General features: G+C 43.4%; 1 protein-coding gene across 1 annotated transcript in view; it reads left to right on the forward strand.

Annotated features, from left to right (window-relative positions):
* BMPER (BMP binding endothelial regulator) overlaps positions 1-14,891 on the forward strand; it is a 501,081-nt gene that overhangs the window by 225,030 nt on the left and 261,160 nt on the right. The window contains exon 6 of the mRNA XM_069613241.1: positions 557-639. Within this exon, the coding sequence (XP_069469342.1) occupies positions 557-639 (83 nt within the window). The remainder of the gene's footprint in view (positions 1-556; positions 640-14,891) is intronic.

Raw genomic sequence — 14,891 nt, forward strand, 5'->3', positions numbered from 1 at the left:
GTGTCCCCCACACCCTTTAAAAAAATATGCGGATTGCGGGAGTGTCCTTGTATGGCGACATTTTTGCAGGGATATCATTACATGCAACCTCTCAGAGACCCTTGAGAATATAATCAAAGAGCAAAGTTCACCTTTCATAGAAAGAATAATGACTGCTCCTGCTTTGTTTGTATTTGAATCTTAGGCTTGTAGACATTCATATATAATGGATAAGATATATATGAGCTCATTACATGAGGCCATATCGCACATCTATAATGATAAAGAAGACTTCTGCAGAGAACGGTGGCATTACCCACTGTGTGTGTGGCTATACAGCCATGTGCCGAGTTTATTTATTTATCTATTTATTTATTTATTCATGTAAGTCGGCTGGCAAACTCTTGGAAGGTGCTTTGAGATGGGCTGCCGATGCAGTTGCAATGCTGAAACGGTGGCACTCGAACCTGTGTCCCATGCATGAAAACCATTCCATATATGTGCAATGCCGTGCATGTCATAAGAGCAACCCACCGCTGTTGATGCAGGCCCAATCACCTCTCGTATCTCTTTGCAGGCTGCGCATTTGAAGGTCGACAGTATAAGGACGGGGCCGAGTTCCAGCCCGAAGGGAACAAATGCCTGAAGTGTTCTTGCATTGTAAGTACTTAAAACGCGGTCTTTAACGTGCCAGCTTCAAAGGCTTCCCATTGTGTTCATAACATATGAAAACGTACAAGTGCACCTGAGGAGGGAGGAGACACAGGAAAGCAAGGGGCATGGGGGAGTCAGTGGAGGAGGGGGTGGGGGCGTAAACCGTGCAGCGCATGAGGGGCCTCCGCTCGTATTCTTCCTCCTTCCTCTCTGATCCTGTGGATTCAAAGAGCACTCCAGAGATTTCTAAATACAGACTGCTTTTTTGCAGCTAGCAGCACTGTGGATCGTTTAAGCTGCAACAGATGTTGCAAGTTAACAGCAAACACATCTGTCTGTGTCACATAGACCTTGCTTGAAAGCTTACCACAAACAGAGGGGGTGCGGGCAGGGCAGACGCCCTTGGTACTTTTCAGGAAAAGTTCAGATCTGTATCAGGGCAGCCAGAAGGAAACATTAGACGCATGCCTGCCAAGGACGCCTTGTTACACGTGCCCGCCACTATGGTTTAACAGATTCCCGCCCACGCAAGGTTCTGCCGGGCGCCGCTCCGTGGGTCCTGCTATCGTTGCACACCTGTGGTGCCCTCTCACTCCTGAAGATGCCAGAGGCTGGCAACCGACAGCACGGCACCCTGTGTGACACCACCCGGGCGTGCAGTGGTTTATTTGGGCCAGGATACAATCTCCATAGGTGCAGAATCTGACACAGCAGCAGGGTGGAGCCCGAGCGCGCAGGGTGCAAAGAGGAAAAGGTGCCACATTTGCGGCAGTTATTTGAAAACGTAACTGCAACTGTATCACTGCAATAGTCCTGCCACTGCACAAATGTAATGAAACTCATGTTGGCATGTTATCTCCTTGGCATTCACAATAACTGCTTGCTAAACACATACCTTATTCTAAACCAGGACACATCTAAGTGATTTCTGTGCTTACTTTCTAAGAAAATAAGTGCCAGGGCCGCCCAAATATTTTCTACCACGCTTGTGACCTTGCGGGTTGGCAGCTCCCCACCAGAATAATAAAAATAAACGGTAACATTTCACTGAAAAACACTGGCTAAGGAACTTTATGTTTGTTACCGTTTTGGATATGACAGTCATCTTGCCAACAGTCTCTGCGACTCACTAGCTACCACTCTGGTCAACCACCCAGCACTCATACTACTAGGGGACTTCAATATCTGGTTTGATGTGCCCAACAATTCCATGGCCCAACCCCTGGTCCACAGTCTAGAGGCACTTAACCTTTCCTGGCATACCACAGGTCCCACTGACACTGGAGGCCACACCATTGATGCAATCTTCAGCTCCTCCGACCTCGTCTCTGTGTCCAGTCCCAAACTCCCCATCTGGACAGACCACTCAGCCACACCTTTCTCTGTTTGCACACTGCACCCTCCACCCAAGGCCCACCCCGTCCCTCCACATGAGCACAAATGCTGGAACAAGATCACGGTACTACCTGACATGGATGAAACCCTGCTTTGCACACTCCTGTCACTCCAAACCTCAGATAGACCCCTACCTACCGAACATGCCCATGTTTTGCAATGTTTGACTCCTGGCTTAACGAGTCACTCCTCCCTTTCACCCCCTCCAGCCCCGCTGCCACCCGCAAAGGAACTACTCCCAAATGGTTCACGGCCCAACTGAATACTTTCAAAACCAATAATCACTCCCTCGTGTGCATTGGTGTGCATCCAAAACCCATCTTAGCAAGTCTCTGTTTTCCCCCAAATCACTGTAACTACTTATCTGATATCCGAAAGGCCAAAAAAGCATACTACAACAAAATAATCCAAAACCGACCACGTCCACGCAAACGCTCTGCAACTCCCTCTCCCAACACTTGCACAACAAGCACTAGACAGGACAGCCACCCTTAATGCCAAACTCTCCAACCTCACACCGTGCCCAACTCCTGCTCCCCGAGATTCCACCATCCCCACTCCCATAGCACTCTCTTTCAACTCTTTCAACCCCATCCCGAGCCAGGAGTTCCTTAAACTACAGTCCAGCAACAGACCCTCCGGGTCCCTCCTTGACTCTTCTCCTGCCTCTCTCCTCACAGAAATCTTCACCTTCATCTGTGCAGGAGAAAGGGGGAGGTCCGTATGCAATGACTCACTCGCCTCTGGCATCTTCCCAGTACCCTTCAAAGTAGTCCCAGTACCCTTCAAAGTAGTGCATGTCAACCCCTTCTTAAAAGAAATGGTGTCTGTACCACCTCCAAACAATAAATTACAGGCACATCTCCAACACCTGATTCTTGGCAAAACTCGTCAACCGCTCTGCATACTCTCAGCTCACCCTTTTCACAGAATCCAACAACCTACTAGACCATGCTCTATCAGGATTCTGGTCGTGCAACGGAACAGAAACCACACTGATCTTGATCTGGTATGTCCTCAAAGTCTCTGCAGACTCTGAAAGATGCGCTGCACTGGTCCTCCTTGATCTCTCAGCAGCCTTTCACACCATTAACCACTCAATCCTCCTTGACCGACTGCACTCCATTGAAATCTGAGACTCAGCACTCGACTGGATTGCCTTGTTCAACAACAACAGGAAATAAATGACTTCCCTCCCCCAGTTTCTCTCCACTGCGTGCCCTGTGAACACCAGAGTTCTCCAAAGCGCTTGCCTTTCACCTCTCCTTTTCAAACTCTACATGACCCCTCTGCCAGGGATCATCCGTTCGCACAATCTCACCTGCTATAACTATGCTGACAATACCCAAATTATCCTGAGAATTCCCACAACAAGCTCCAATCCACAACCCGAACTAGCAGCTTGCCTCAGAAATATAGACCTATGGATGACAAGAAACCAGCTCCTCCTGAATCCAGGAAAAACAGAGATCATGGTGTGTGGAAACACAGTTCGTCCTGCAAGAACTCCCATGGCACTCTCTGCCTCGGCACTCCACCCCATACCTCCAACACAGTCAAAAACCTTGGCTGCACAATGGACTCCAGCCTAACCCTGTCCCACCAGATCAATAATGTATCCAAATCCTGTCACTTCCACTTCCGGCTTCTAAGACACATCTTCCCTTGCCTCACCTAGCCCAACAGACTGGCTGCTATTATGTCCACTGTCATGTCCAGACTGGACTATGCAAATTCCATCTACTTGAGTGCACCAGCCTACCAACTTAACAAACTCCTAATAGTCCAAAAACACACACGCCAGACTCCTTCTTACACTAGGATGAAGGGATCACATCTCGCCCACTCTCTGCACCATTCACTGGCTTCCTACTGGACGAAGGGCCACTTACAAAATCCTATGCATTACCCACTGAGCAGTGCACAAGGCCAACCCGGCATACCTACAAGAGAAGATTATGCCCTACCTCCCAAAACGCACCCTAAGGTCAAGCACAACCCTCCTGTGAGTGATACCAGCCTCCAAGTCAGCCACGATTGCCTACTCTACCTGGCTCCAACACTGTGGAACTCACTGCCTCCCCGCATTCAACACAACCAGGCCTTTTGTGAAGCATTGAAAACCTGGCTTTTTCTCTAAACTATGAAAGGGACTACCTAAAGCCACCAAACCCTCCACCAATGACCAGAATTCTGCCAGAACAGCATTATCTCAAAAGTAGGAACAGTAGCGCCATGGAAGCCGGCTAATAAGACATCACCATGGAAAAAATAGGAACAGTCGGGGCACGAAAACCAACTCAAGAGTCTAGCTGGCCCTGGGCTAGGCAGCTGCAGATTCTATGCACCCTGGTTCGACTATAATGGCCTAGCAACCCCCCTTGTGCCAAGAAGTTACCAAGCCCCCACCCAGTGGTCCCACTCACACTGCCCACGACTACAAGCCTGAGTGTTATACAGTAATCCCAGACGTGTCAGGAATTACCCAGTCACCCGCCTTGGACTATGACCAAGGACCCGGAAAATGGGCCCTCTGACACCTATAATAGATCTTCTAGAAGACGGACCGTCCAACCGGGAAAATACAGCATACTCCCCACCAGCTACAGAATCTCTCTTGGTGACCCACTACCCAAAACTACGAGGACAAACACGGCCAGCTCATTGTGTTGTAGAAAGTAGCCAGGAACAGGGGCCCCCTACTAGTAAGCACAGACACCGACTCCTACCACTATGCTCATTCTCCACGTTACACCAACAAACAATAGAACACAGCTATACCCCTCGTTCAATTTCAGCCTAGCTGCACACATCCCTACACTACTCCTTGAACACCTCAACAGTCTGTTAGAATGTAGTTATACCCCACAAACAAATCTGCCTAGCTGCACACTTAATTTCTTACACAGGCCCCACAGCAGCCAGAATGCAGACTCTGAGGCCAATTACCTTGCTGCATACATTCCAGTGATCTGTCACAACCACCACACTGCACCTAGCTTTAGAATGCAGCCACCTCTGCGCAACCACACTGGCAGAACACATACTGAGTGCACCCTATCACTATATGCTACTCTGCTCTCTCCACTGACCTGGACTACAGTCGCCAAGGGCGTTCAACCCACAGCGCTTTGAGCTCATACCAATGATATATAACGTGCTATACAAATAAACAATAACATAACAATAACAGAACATTGCTGCCACCAGCCACAGCTGCTCCCCACAGTGTCGACACATTTATTGTTAAACTACATCTCGCACCTGCTCATTGGGTTTCATGGATGCTCTGCCTATACTTACGTCATAATCAATCTGAGCCTGAGACAATAAGAGCCCGGGCTCAGAAATAAGTACCAGGGTGTGGCCCTGGCAACCGCCCGCACAAATTAAGCACTCAGTGGCTGTTTGATGCAAGGTTGCTGTTATTTGGTGCATCTGGAAAGTTATAGCCAGCCTTGCATCACCTCTTTGTAGAACTTCAAGCTGCAGTTCTCTTAAAAGATGTTCTTTTAGGATGGTGGACCCCTTAACAACATGCTTGCAATGTTTTTTCCTCGTTTAGCTTGTTTTCCCAGAGCTGCAAGTTGCCATTTCCATTGAGGACATTGTGACCACTATCAGCAATGGCACAGCCTCAAATGGACCTCATTTGGAGGCATCAACATCCTTGGACCGGTTCTATGTGATTTTAACGAAACACATTTTTTCGATGGATTTTTTACCAGAAAAATAAATCCAATCAAAAAAATCACCAAATTTTGTATTTTCTTTTATTTGAGGGGTTTGGGGGTCCACCACCCAACCCCCTATTTCCCTGTGTTTTTTAACCCCTCAACCCCCTCCCCACCTGTTGTTACTCCTTACCCCATTCCCATGTTTTTTTTAATCTGTGTTTTTCGTTGGATTTTTTTCAGTAAAACATCCATCGAAAACACTTTTCCCGGTAAAATCACTGGATACCCCTTGGACCCATCTTCACTATCCCAATCATAATACCTCATGGATTTCATTTAAATGTACCCTCCCAGCAAACCTACATACACTACTCTCCCAAAATCCGCTTTTCTCATACAGGCCTCGCTCCCCTCCGAAAGTCAATGAGGTGGTGCATGTTCTCAAATGGCTGTCAGTTCAGTGGTGGTACTCTTTTATCTTGCTGACCTTATGGCAGAAAAACGATATTGACATCACTGAACCGCGGCAGCCAATCGGAAGCAGGGCAACTCTATGGCGAACGACATCCTCCATTGGATCTGTTCATGTAGATGTGCTTGCGAAGTGGCTATATTTAACTGTTCATTTTCAGTTAATAACACATAATAAACATGCCCATGTTTTGCAGTGTTGTATACGGGTATTTATTGTTGGTTTCTAAGGTAAACTTGGGTCTTATTGACAAAACCTTTTAACATGGGACGATAAATTAAGGTTTGGGGGTGCGGATAAGTGTAGAGGAAATATGTGAGCTGGGAAAGCGCTAATGGAGGTGTGTGGAATCAGCTGTGGTGGAGTACGGGAAAAGTGGTACCACAGGACGCCCAGAAGCCGGAAGGATCTGGGGGATTCCTCATGTGCTTAGTGAAATGATGATATGACCACAAAAACCTACAGCTGGGGAAACTCAGAATAAATGGGAACGCATTATCGATTCACTGAATGCTTTGACCCCAAAGCGAGTATCGGGGCATTATGTTTGAAGCAGTAATCAGACTGGCTTAATAATGTTGGGTCCTGTGTATTTTCTTCCGGAAGGCCTCTCTTTTCATATCCAATACCCACCGCATGCCATTATTACCATGCTAATCCATTGCAGCAACCCCAAATTCGGTCCTTTTACAGGATATCAAAGTTTTTGAAATAATTTGAGAGTCCTTTCTACTTCTCTTTTTCACACTTCGATGCCCCTGTCTCCCTGAATCCAAATAAAGGCCTCATTAACTTTGAGTTAGGACATATGCAGAGACCCCACCTCACTGAGCTATCTGATCACTGGCTCAGCTTCATGTACTGAGTAACAAGAAATCACACGTCCTCTTTCATCTTCAATGCCTTCAGTTAAGAAGCCACAATCTTCCTTAATCCCCCTTCTGCCTAAACTTCTATCTGTTACACAAATCACTGAGCAAATAATGGCCTGTCTTGAACAAGTGTGATTCTGTCTGTGTAAAGAGACATGCTTTACACATACATTGAACGTGTGCTCCTTTTGTCTACTTTAGCACTTCTTTTGTTATTTGAAAGGTAGTCCTGCCGCGAAATGTCCATTTGTTTTTTCAGATGTATTTGCAAAGAACGATAAACATTACTTAGAAAATTGACATTGAATTATTTACTCTGCCAGTTCTACTATGGAAGGTTATTAGTTACACATTGCTTTTTATTTCTCTATATATTTTAGAATTTCTGCTCAATTACACAGGCTTTCATCCATGCTTATGTTACCTTTCAGGAATACTGACTGATAGATTTGTGTTTCTGAAACTGTTTGATCGATAATTATTGTTTTAATGCCTCGTGTACTATTATTTCTTACACTGACAGGGTGAACACCGTGCCCCATATCGTGGACTGGCTGTTTGTGTTTAGACTGCGTGGTGGACGATTATTGCTATTTGTGCCCGTTGAGTCAATATTACCAATATTGCCTGCTATGACCATTATTGCTTATCCTGTTTGATGGATTATGGTCAATAGTACTGCTGGGTGTCGGGCGCTGGGTGGCAGGAAAGGCCTTTGCTGGCTGAAGATCATTAAACCGTTCAGTTTCCACTTGCATCTTCAAAATATTCATCAAGAAAAACACTGATAGTCCCTGTAAATTACCATTTAAGTATTCATGAATAGTTCTAGCATATCAACTAATAAATGCCTCATTTGCCATCATAACTCTCTTACCACCAAAGCTCTCTGTACAAATTCTAAACTCCCATCAAATTGTGTGCAATGTTAGCATCATAATCTGTTCTAAAGCACATGAATTACAATCTATGTGGGGAATACCCCAAAACCCAAGCCCCAAACAGTTTTCTAATTCCATTAAATACATGTCAGTATTACTGAGAAAATGTTATTAAAAATCCCCCATTTAATAGTAATCTTCATAAGTGGTAGGGGTGGCGAGTACAGCCATTACTGTACTCTGGTAAAACCCCACCACGCTTAATACCTATTATAACATAGACTGTTTGTGTCAGTCAGCCATATCCCACATTTGGTCCATTTGTGTCAGTCAGCCATATCTCACATTTAGCCTAAATGTGCAAGGTAGCCTTACCTTGCTTTAGCCATTTGTGTTCATCAGCCACATCTCTCCTTTAGTCCATGTATGTTAGCTATATCTCACATTTAGCCCGTTTGTGTTAGTCAGTTATATCTTGCATTTAGCCCATTTGTGTTAGCCAGCAAAATCTCGTATTTAGCCTAATTGTGGAAAGTAGTCTCACCGTGCTTTAGCCATTTGGGTTAGACAGCCATATCTCGCATTTAGCCCATTTCTGTTAGTCAGCTATATGTCACATTTAGCCCATTTGTGTTAGTCAGCCATATCTGACATTTAGCCTAATTGTGCAAGGTAGCCTTACCTTGCATTAGCCATTTGTGTTAGCTAGCCATATCTCAGATTCAGCTCATTTCTGTTTGTCAGCTATATCTGACATTTAGCCTAATTGTGCAAGGTAGCCTTACCTTGCATCAGCCATTTGGTTAGTCAGCCATATCTTGCTTTTAGTCCATTTCTGTTAGTCAACTATGTTTCGCATTTAGCTCATTTCTTTTAGTCAGCTATATCTCGCATTCAGCCTAATTTTTCTTTATTTTTTTAAAATTGTTATATGGCTAAAAAACCTTAACCTGTAACCAGTAATAGCATAACATATCACGTGAATCATAATAATCATCAATGCAAATGAACACAGACTACATACAAAATACAAACAAAATAAGCACAAGGTTCACACAGAAGGGGGAGGCAAAAAAGAAAAAGAACTCACTAACGTTTAAAAACATCCAATTTCAAAGACTTAAAAAAAATCACAACTGCAAGAACAGTAGAGGTCATATGACCTGCTAAACATGTCACCCAGATCTGTTCATCCTCCCCCAACAAAAATAATCCAGAACATTTCCGAAGATAATTACATCTTTGGCCTTGGACTGCAGGGCATTCCACCAAGAGATGTCTAAGACTTTCAATCTGGAAATCGTTGTTACAAAATCTACAGGCAGCTTGATGAGAATCTAACATACCAAACCTAACCAGCAGTTGTTTAGTCACCAACATGTTACATCTGAAGTGTAAGAAGGTATACCTGACATACTTGGCTGGATGGATGGCCAAATAAGGGGCCATGGTGCCAAGCCTCTTATGATCATTCTGCAGATGGACCAGGGATAACTAGGCATGCATCATTTCCGTCGTTTTTATCCAATCAAATTCGAATAACAATTTCTTAACACCAACAGGATTATCCATAAGATCTCAAAAATGAATAACTCAATTCAACCAGGAGAACTTGGCATTATAAATATACCTCATTTAACCACACACATGAATTGGACTCCAAAATTACCCTGAGAACAAAATTCAATGAGCCCTCAAATGGGCACAGAAACATTTGTTGGATCACTAAATCTTCCACTGCCCTCTTGCCATTAGTGAAACAATACCCAGCTCATACCTGAGGGCATGTATAGGCACGAAATTCGGTAGATTCAATGCCCTTCTACAAAATAGTGCTTCCAAGAAGTGCAAATAATCCACATGAGCAAGAGAGTATACATCAGTACCGTATAAGATCTTCGGTATAATTTTACCCTTATAATAAATAATAGGGGACAGAAGCGAGAACCTGCAAAAGCAGAAATCAGTTCATACAAGCTGACTCGCAACTACCATGGCACGATTCTTTAACCACTCCTACAATCTATTCAAATGAGATTTAGATAACAGCATAAACCACAAAAAATGAGCTCTGTACATTTCTCTACAGGAGTCATGCCTATATACCACTTGAATGTGCACTCTTTCCTACCATTTGTGCACTGCAAGATTTTTGATTTTGTGGGATTATTTTGTAAGGAATGCTTATCCACAAAAATTGAAAAAGTATTTAGTAAACACTGCAGGCCCACGGCAGTACAATAAAAAAGGAGGATATCATCCGCATAAAGTAGCTAGAGTGGACGCAGATTAAAAGGTTTTGTGGTGATAAAGGCGGCTGGTTTCAAGTAGTCACAGAGATCAGATATATATAAATTAAACAAGCAGGGGGCCAGCACGCACCACTGCCCGACACCACAAAGAGTTTTGATCGGGCATGAAAGTAGCCTGAGCTGATTCAATCTGACCTGGACTATAGAGTTTGAATAAAGAACTATCTAAAAATGTGAAAAGACCAAATAGAATCCCCCTTTTGTTAAGTTCTGACCACGATAAATTGCGATCAACCATGTCAAAAGTGGATGTTAGTTCAATAGATGTCACAAACACTGACTTTTTTTTAATTTACCACCCCATGCAAGATGTTGGATGCTCTTAACCATGGCACTATTAAGAGAAGTATCTAGGTTCTTCCTGAATTCTATTTGCCATTTATCGAGTTTGCCCACCATAAGCGCCCAAGACTCAAGATGGGACAGAAAGATAGAAACGAAAACCTTGCTGTCCACATCTAATATTGCCATTGGCCTATAGTTTACTGGGTTAGATCTAACATTATATATAGGCATCATATGTGATTTCGACCAGGATTTAGGAAAGATACCGGAAATAAAAACAGATTGAGACAAAATGGACAAGGTTTGCGAAAGCACAGAGGGATCCTCTTTGAACAAATTATTTGACAGTGTATTCGGTCCTGGGGCACAAGACAAGCTGATGCGAGAAATCACACCCAAAACAGATTCATAATCAGAACTGGGGGGTCTAACTTGTCTTTGAGATCACAAAGCAAAGACACTTTATTACGTACTCCCGACCGGTGAGAGTACAGGCTTTTGAAGAGGGACACCCAATCCTTCTCAACAAGAGCATTAACCGGTTTATGGATTTGAGGAGGGTCAAGATCATTAATCAACCTCCAAAATGCCTGTTTGTTTTTATTGCGCAGTGTCTCCAGCATATTTTCTGCATCAGCTTGACTCTTTTTTGGCCCGATTCTGACAAGACCAATTCCTGTAGGTTAGACAAACATTTGTTATAAAAAAAAACTCTTCCTCACAGGAGTAAGAATAATAAAATTTCCAATCTGACACAACAGTCTTCTTTTTTCATGGTTCCTGTGTGCCAACTCCAAACTATAGACATGGGAATGACTACAAAACGTAGGCATAGAGGCCTTGCCCCGAACACAGGCAGTAACTATGTTTATAACAAAGGCCTCTACATACTGAGCCTAATTGTGCAAGGTAGCATTACCTTGCTTTAGCCATTTGTGCTAGTCAGCCATATCTCCCATTTCGCCCATCTGTGTTAGTCAGCTGTCTCGCATTTAGCCAAATTGTGTAAGGTAGCCTTACCTTGCCCTAGTTGTTTTAGTCACCCATATCTTGCATTTCGCCCATTTCCGTTAGTCAGCTATATCTCGTATTTGTGCAAGGTATCCTTACCTTGATTTAGCCATTTGTTTTAGTCACCCATATCTTGCATTTCACCCATTTCTGTTTGTCAGCTATATCCCGCATTTAGCCCATTTGTAGTAGTCAGCTATATCTCATATATAGCGTAATTGTGCAAGGTAGCCCCTTTCGGTTAGTCAGCTATATCTTGCATTTAGCCTAATTGTGCAAGGTATCCTTGCCTTGCTTTAGCCATTCGTGTTAGTCAACCATATCTCGCATTTAGCCCATTTCTGTTAGCTATATCTCAAATATCAGGCCATGTGTGTTAGTTAGCTATATCTCGCATTTAGCCTAATTGGGCAAGGTAGCCTTACCTTTCTTTAGTCCATTTCTGTTAGTCAGCCATATCATGCATTTAGCCTCATTGTGTAAGGGAGACATATTTTTACATTTAGCCCAATTGGGTAAGGTAGCCATAGCCTGCATTTAGCCCAATTGTGCAAGGTGCGCAGATGGAACCCAGGATGTAAGCATTGATGCTTGTATAAATAACCAATTTCCTCCTCCCAAATACCGCACCTTTGTAAATTAGTGGATGGCACATGCTCATCCCATATAACCTGCACTCACATATAACAAACACTATTGAACAAAAACATCTGCCAAGAGAATGAAGCTACCTTTAACGACAAACTTGAATTGTAGCTTCCCACTTAACTCTCTGTCTCCTTTAACACAATTCAACCAGATTAGTATATAGTATACCTCCATTGCACCCATCCACACACTATTCAGACATGGGTGACTAGCAGGGTATTGGCCACCCACACATAACTTTAATTGCTGAAATGCACACACGCATAATATCACCTCCAACCTTTCCCAATCTTGGACTCCAGTCCTACAAGGCCATTCAACTAACAGCACGTTAGGACCATAACTATGATGAAAGGCACTATACAAATGACAAATCAATGAATGAAATCACCACCAAAGTTGCTAGGTCTGTATAACACACCACTTCGGTAGACACTAGCCGTAGGCATGGCTACCGCACACATCAAAATACAGCAAGGATAATGAGAAAATTCAGTCATGCTGTTCACATAATTTCTGTCTGCTTACACCAGACTATGCCTCAACACCACTGACCAAGGCTTGTGAGCCTTCGGTGTGGGCCACACACCATGATGCACAAGACGGGTTTATCTCTTTCAAAAGTATTTCTCTTGTTTATAATGTTCCGTTATATCAAAGTAGAAAAAATGCTGTTGAGTGCATTAACATCAAATCATTGGTCTTTTAATCAAATGGAAAGTAACAAATGGTGGTACCATCGGTCCTTCATCACGGCCTCATGCCCTAGCTTGTCAATAAAGAAATCAATCGATAAATGCCATCATCAACATATCCATGGTAACGCGGCTGCCTTAACAGTACTGGGCACGACATACTCAAGCTTCTGCTGATGCTGCTGCCAGATGGTCCGAAATGCATAGGCCTTCTCTCACTCTTTGCTATGGAAATATGTACCGCCGTTTGGTACTTTCTATTTGATTAAAAGACCGATGATTTGATGTAAACGAACTCGAGAGCATATTTTCTACTTTGATATAACGGAACATTATAAATAAGAGAAATACTTTTGAAAAAGATAAACCCTTCTTGGGCATAAGGGTGTGCGGCCCACACTGAAGGCTCATAAGCCTTGGTATTTTCTTTTTGCATTTATTCATAGGTACCCTGCATGGTGGTAGTTAACAGTGGGCTGCACCCCGCAGAAGCAATATATAACTGACATTCTTTGTAAAACATAACTACTACCATCTAAGTAAGGCTGTGCCCACTCACCCACACAGATTCTCAACACCACTGACATCAGCATGCAGCACAGACTTATGACAAATTACGGGAACGCTGAACACATAGTGAGTCACTAGTACTCACACCATCTCCTGATTCCTCTCATCAGCACCCATCCACATGCCTGAGCTCATGGGTTGCGCTTTACCAGAGCCTGGCCTTGCTTGTTAAGCCTTATTTGGCCAAATGCTCACACGCATTGTAATCTTACTCCGTGACCTCAAATATTCTGGACCTCAGGCCCAGAGGGCGTTCCCACCACAAGCACATTGAGACTATAATAATGGATATAAATGACAAGTACAATACAATACAATACGTGTTTTGAAAAATAAAGCACCTCTTGTCATCTGTTAATCCTAAATGCACATGTAAGTGATTTAATACGTTGGTAAATGATGGGAAAGCAGATTTTCAAATGGTATTATTGGAGTAAGGATACACTCCAAAGCTTGTGAAAATTTGATTCAATGTAAATGCTACTGCAAATCTGCAAAGGGTTTCTTTAGTGCTGTGTACTCCCGTACAAATTAACGTACATACACCAGTGTCCCGATTACAGAAACCTTGCAAGTATTGCCATTGTGCTTATAACATACCAAACTGCACTTGTCATGGTGCAATGGTTTCCTAATATGACCCAACTAATACTGTGCAACCTTTCACTTGCACCGGTGCACACTTTCTGTAATCTGGCCCCAAAAATGCAAGAATTGTACACAATTGGTGGTATAATTTAAAAAGCACTCTGAAAAATAGCACTAATACTATATACAACATCAATCATAAGCAAAACCTATTTTGAGGAAACCAGTAAATCCCATCAAACCCCAATCAGTAAAGGGAAAATTATTAATACTGTGCAGAATGTGTGAGGATAGTAACCCTCCCATGGACATATTACAAAAATCCAGAGAATGTAGTACAATTCTGTCCCATCCGCTCGTTCACCAATCTTGAAGAAATTGTATGATGACCTGGATTTCATTTTAAATAACAAGATTAAACACAATTGAAGTAGTAAAAGCTTGTAGCTAATGCCACGGTACTCCAAACAAGAGAAAAGCTACCAGAAAAAAGGATTTGACCAGCTCTACGGAGACATTCTTGATGCAGGTGTTCTATCTTGACGGTCTATCATGAATGCAGAATTCAATGTACACGCATTTGGGTGGACTTCATTAGTACTTTGAGAGAATGCCATGTAACTTTCAGCAGGAAAAGTGGACCTTGGCTTAAGTAGTCATTGCTCGTGAGGAAGCTCTTGCTGGGGAAAGCGGTGAGGAGGAAATAACCATACAAAAGCGGTAGGGCTGGATGGGATTCCCACAGGCCTTCAAATGGCAAGCTCGGACTGATCTCGTTTCCTAATTATCTGCCATTCCAACAAATTAAGTTTGCGCCCTTAAACCTCTGGTGTGATCTCACTACAGAAAGGC

The sequence above is a fragment of the Ambystoma mexicanum genome, chromosome 5p (assembly GCF_040938575.1).
Source record: "Ambystoma mexicanum isolate Mex_15411 chromosome 5p, UKY_AmexF1_1, whole genome shotgun sequence".
Lineage (NCBI taxonomy): Eukaryota > Metazoa > Chordata > Amphibia > Caudata > Ambystomatidae > Ambystoma > Ambystoma mexicanum.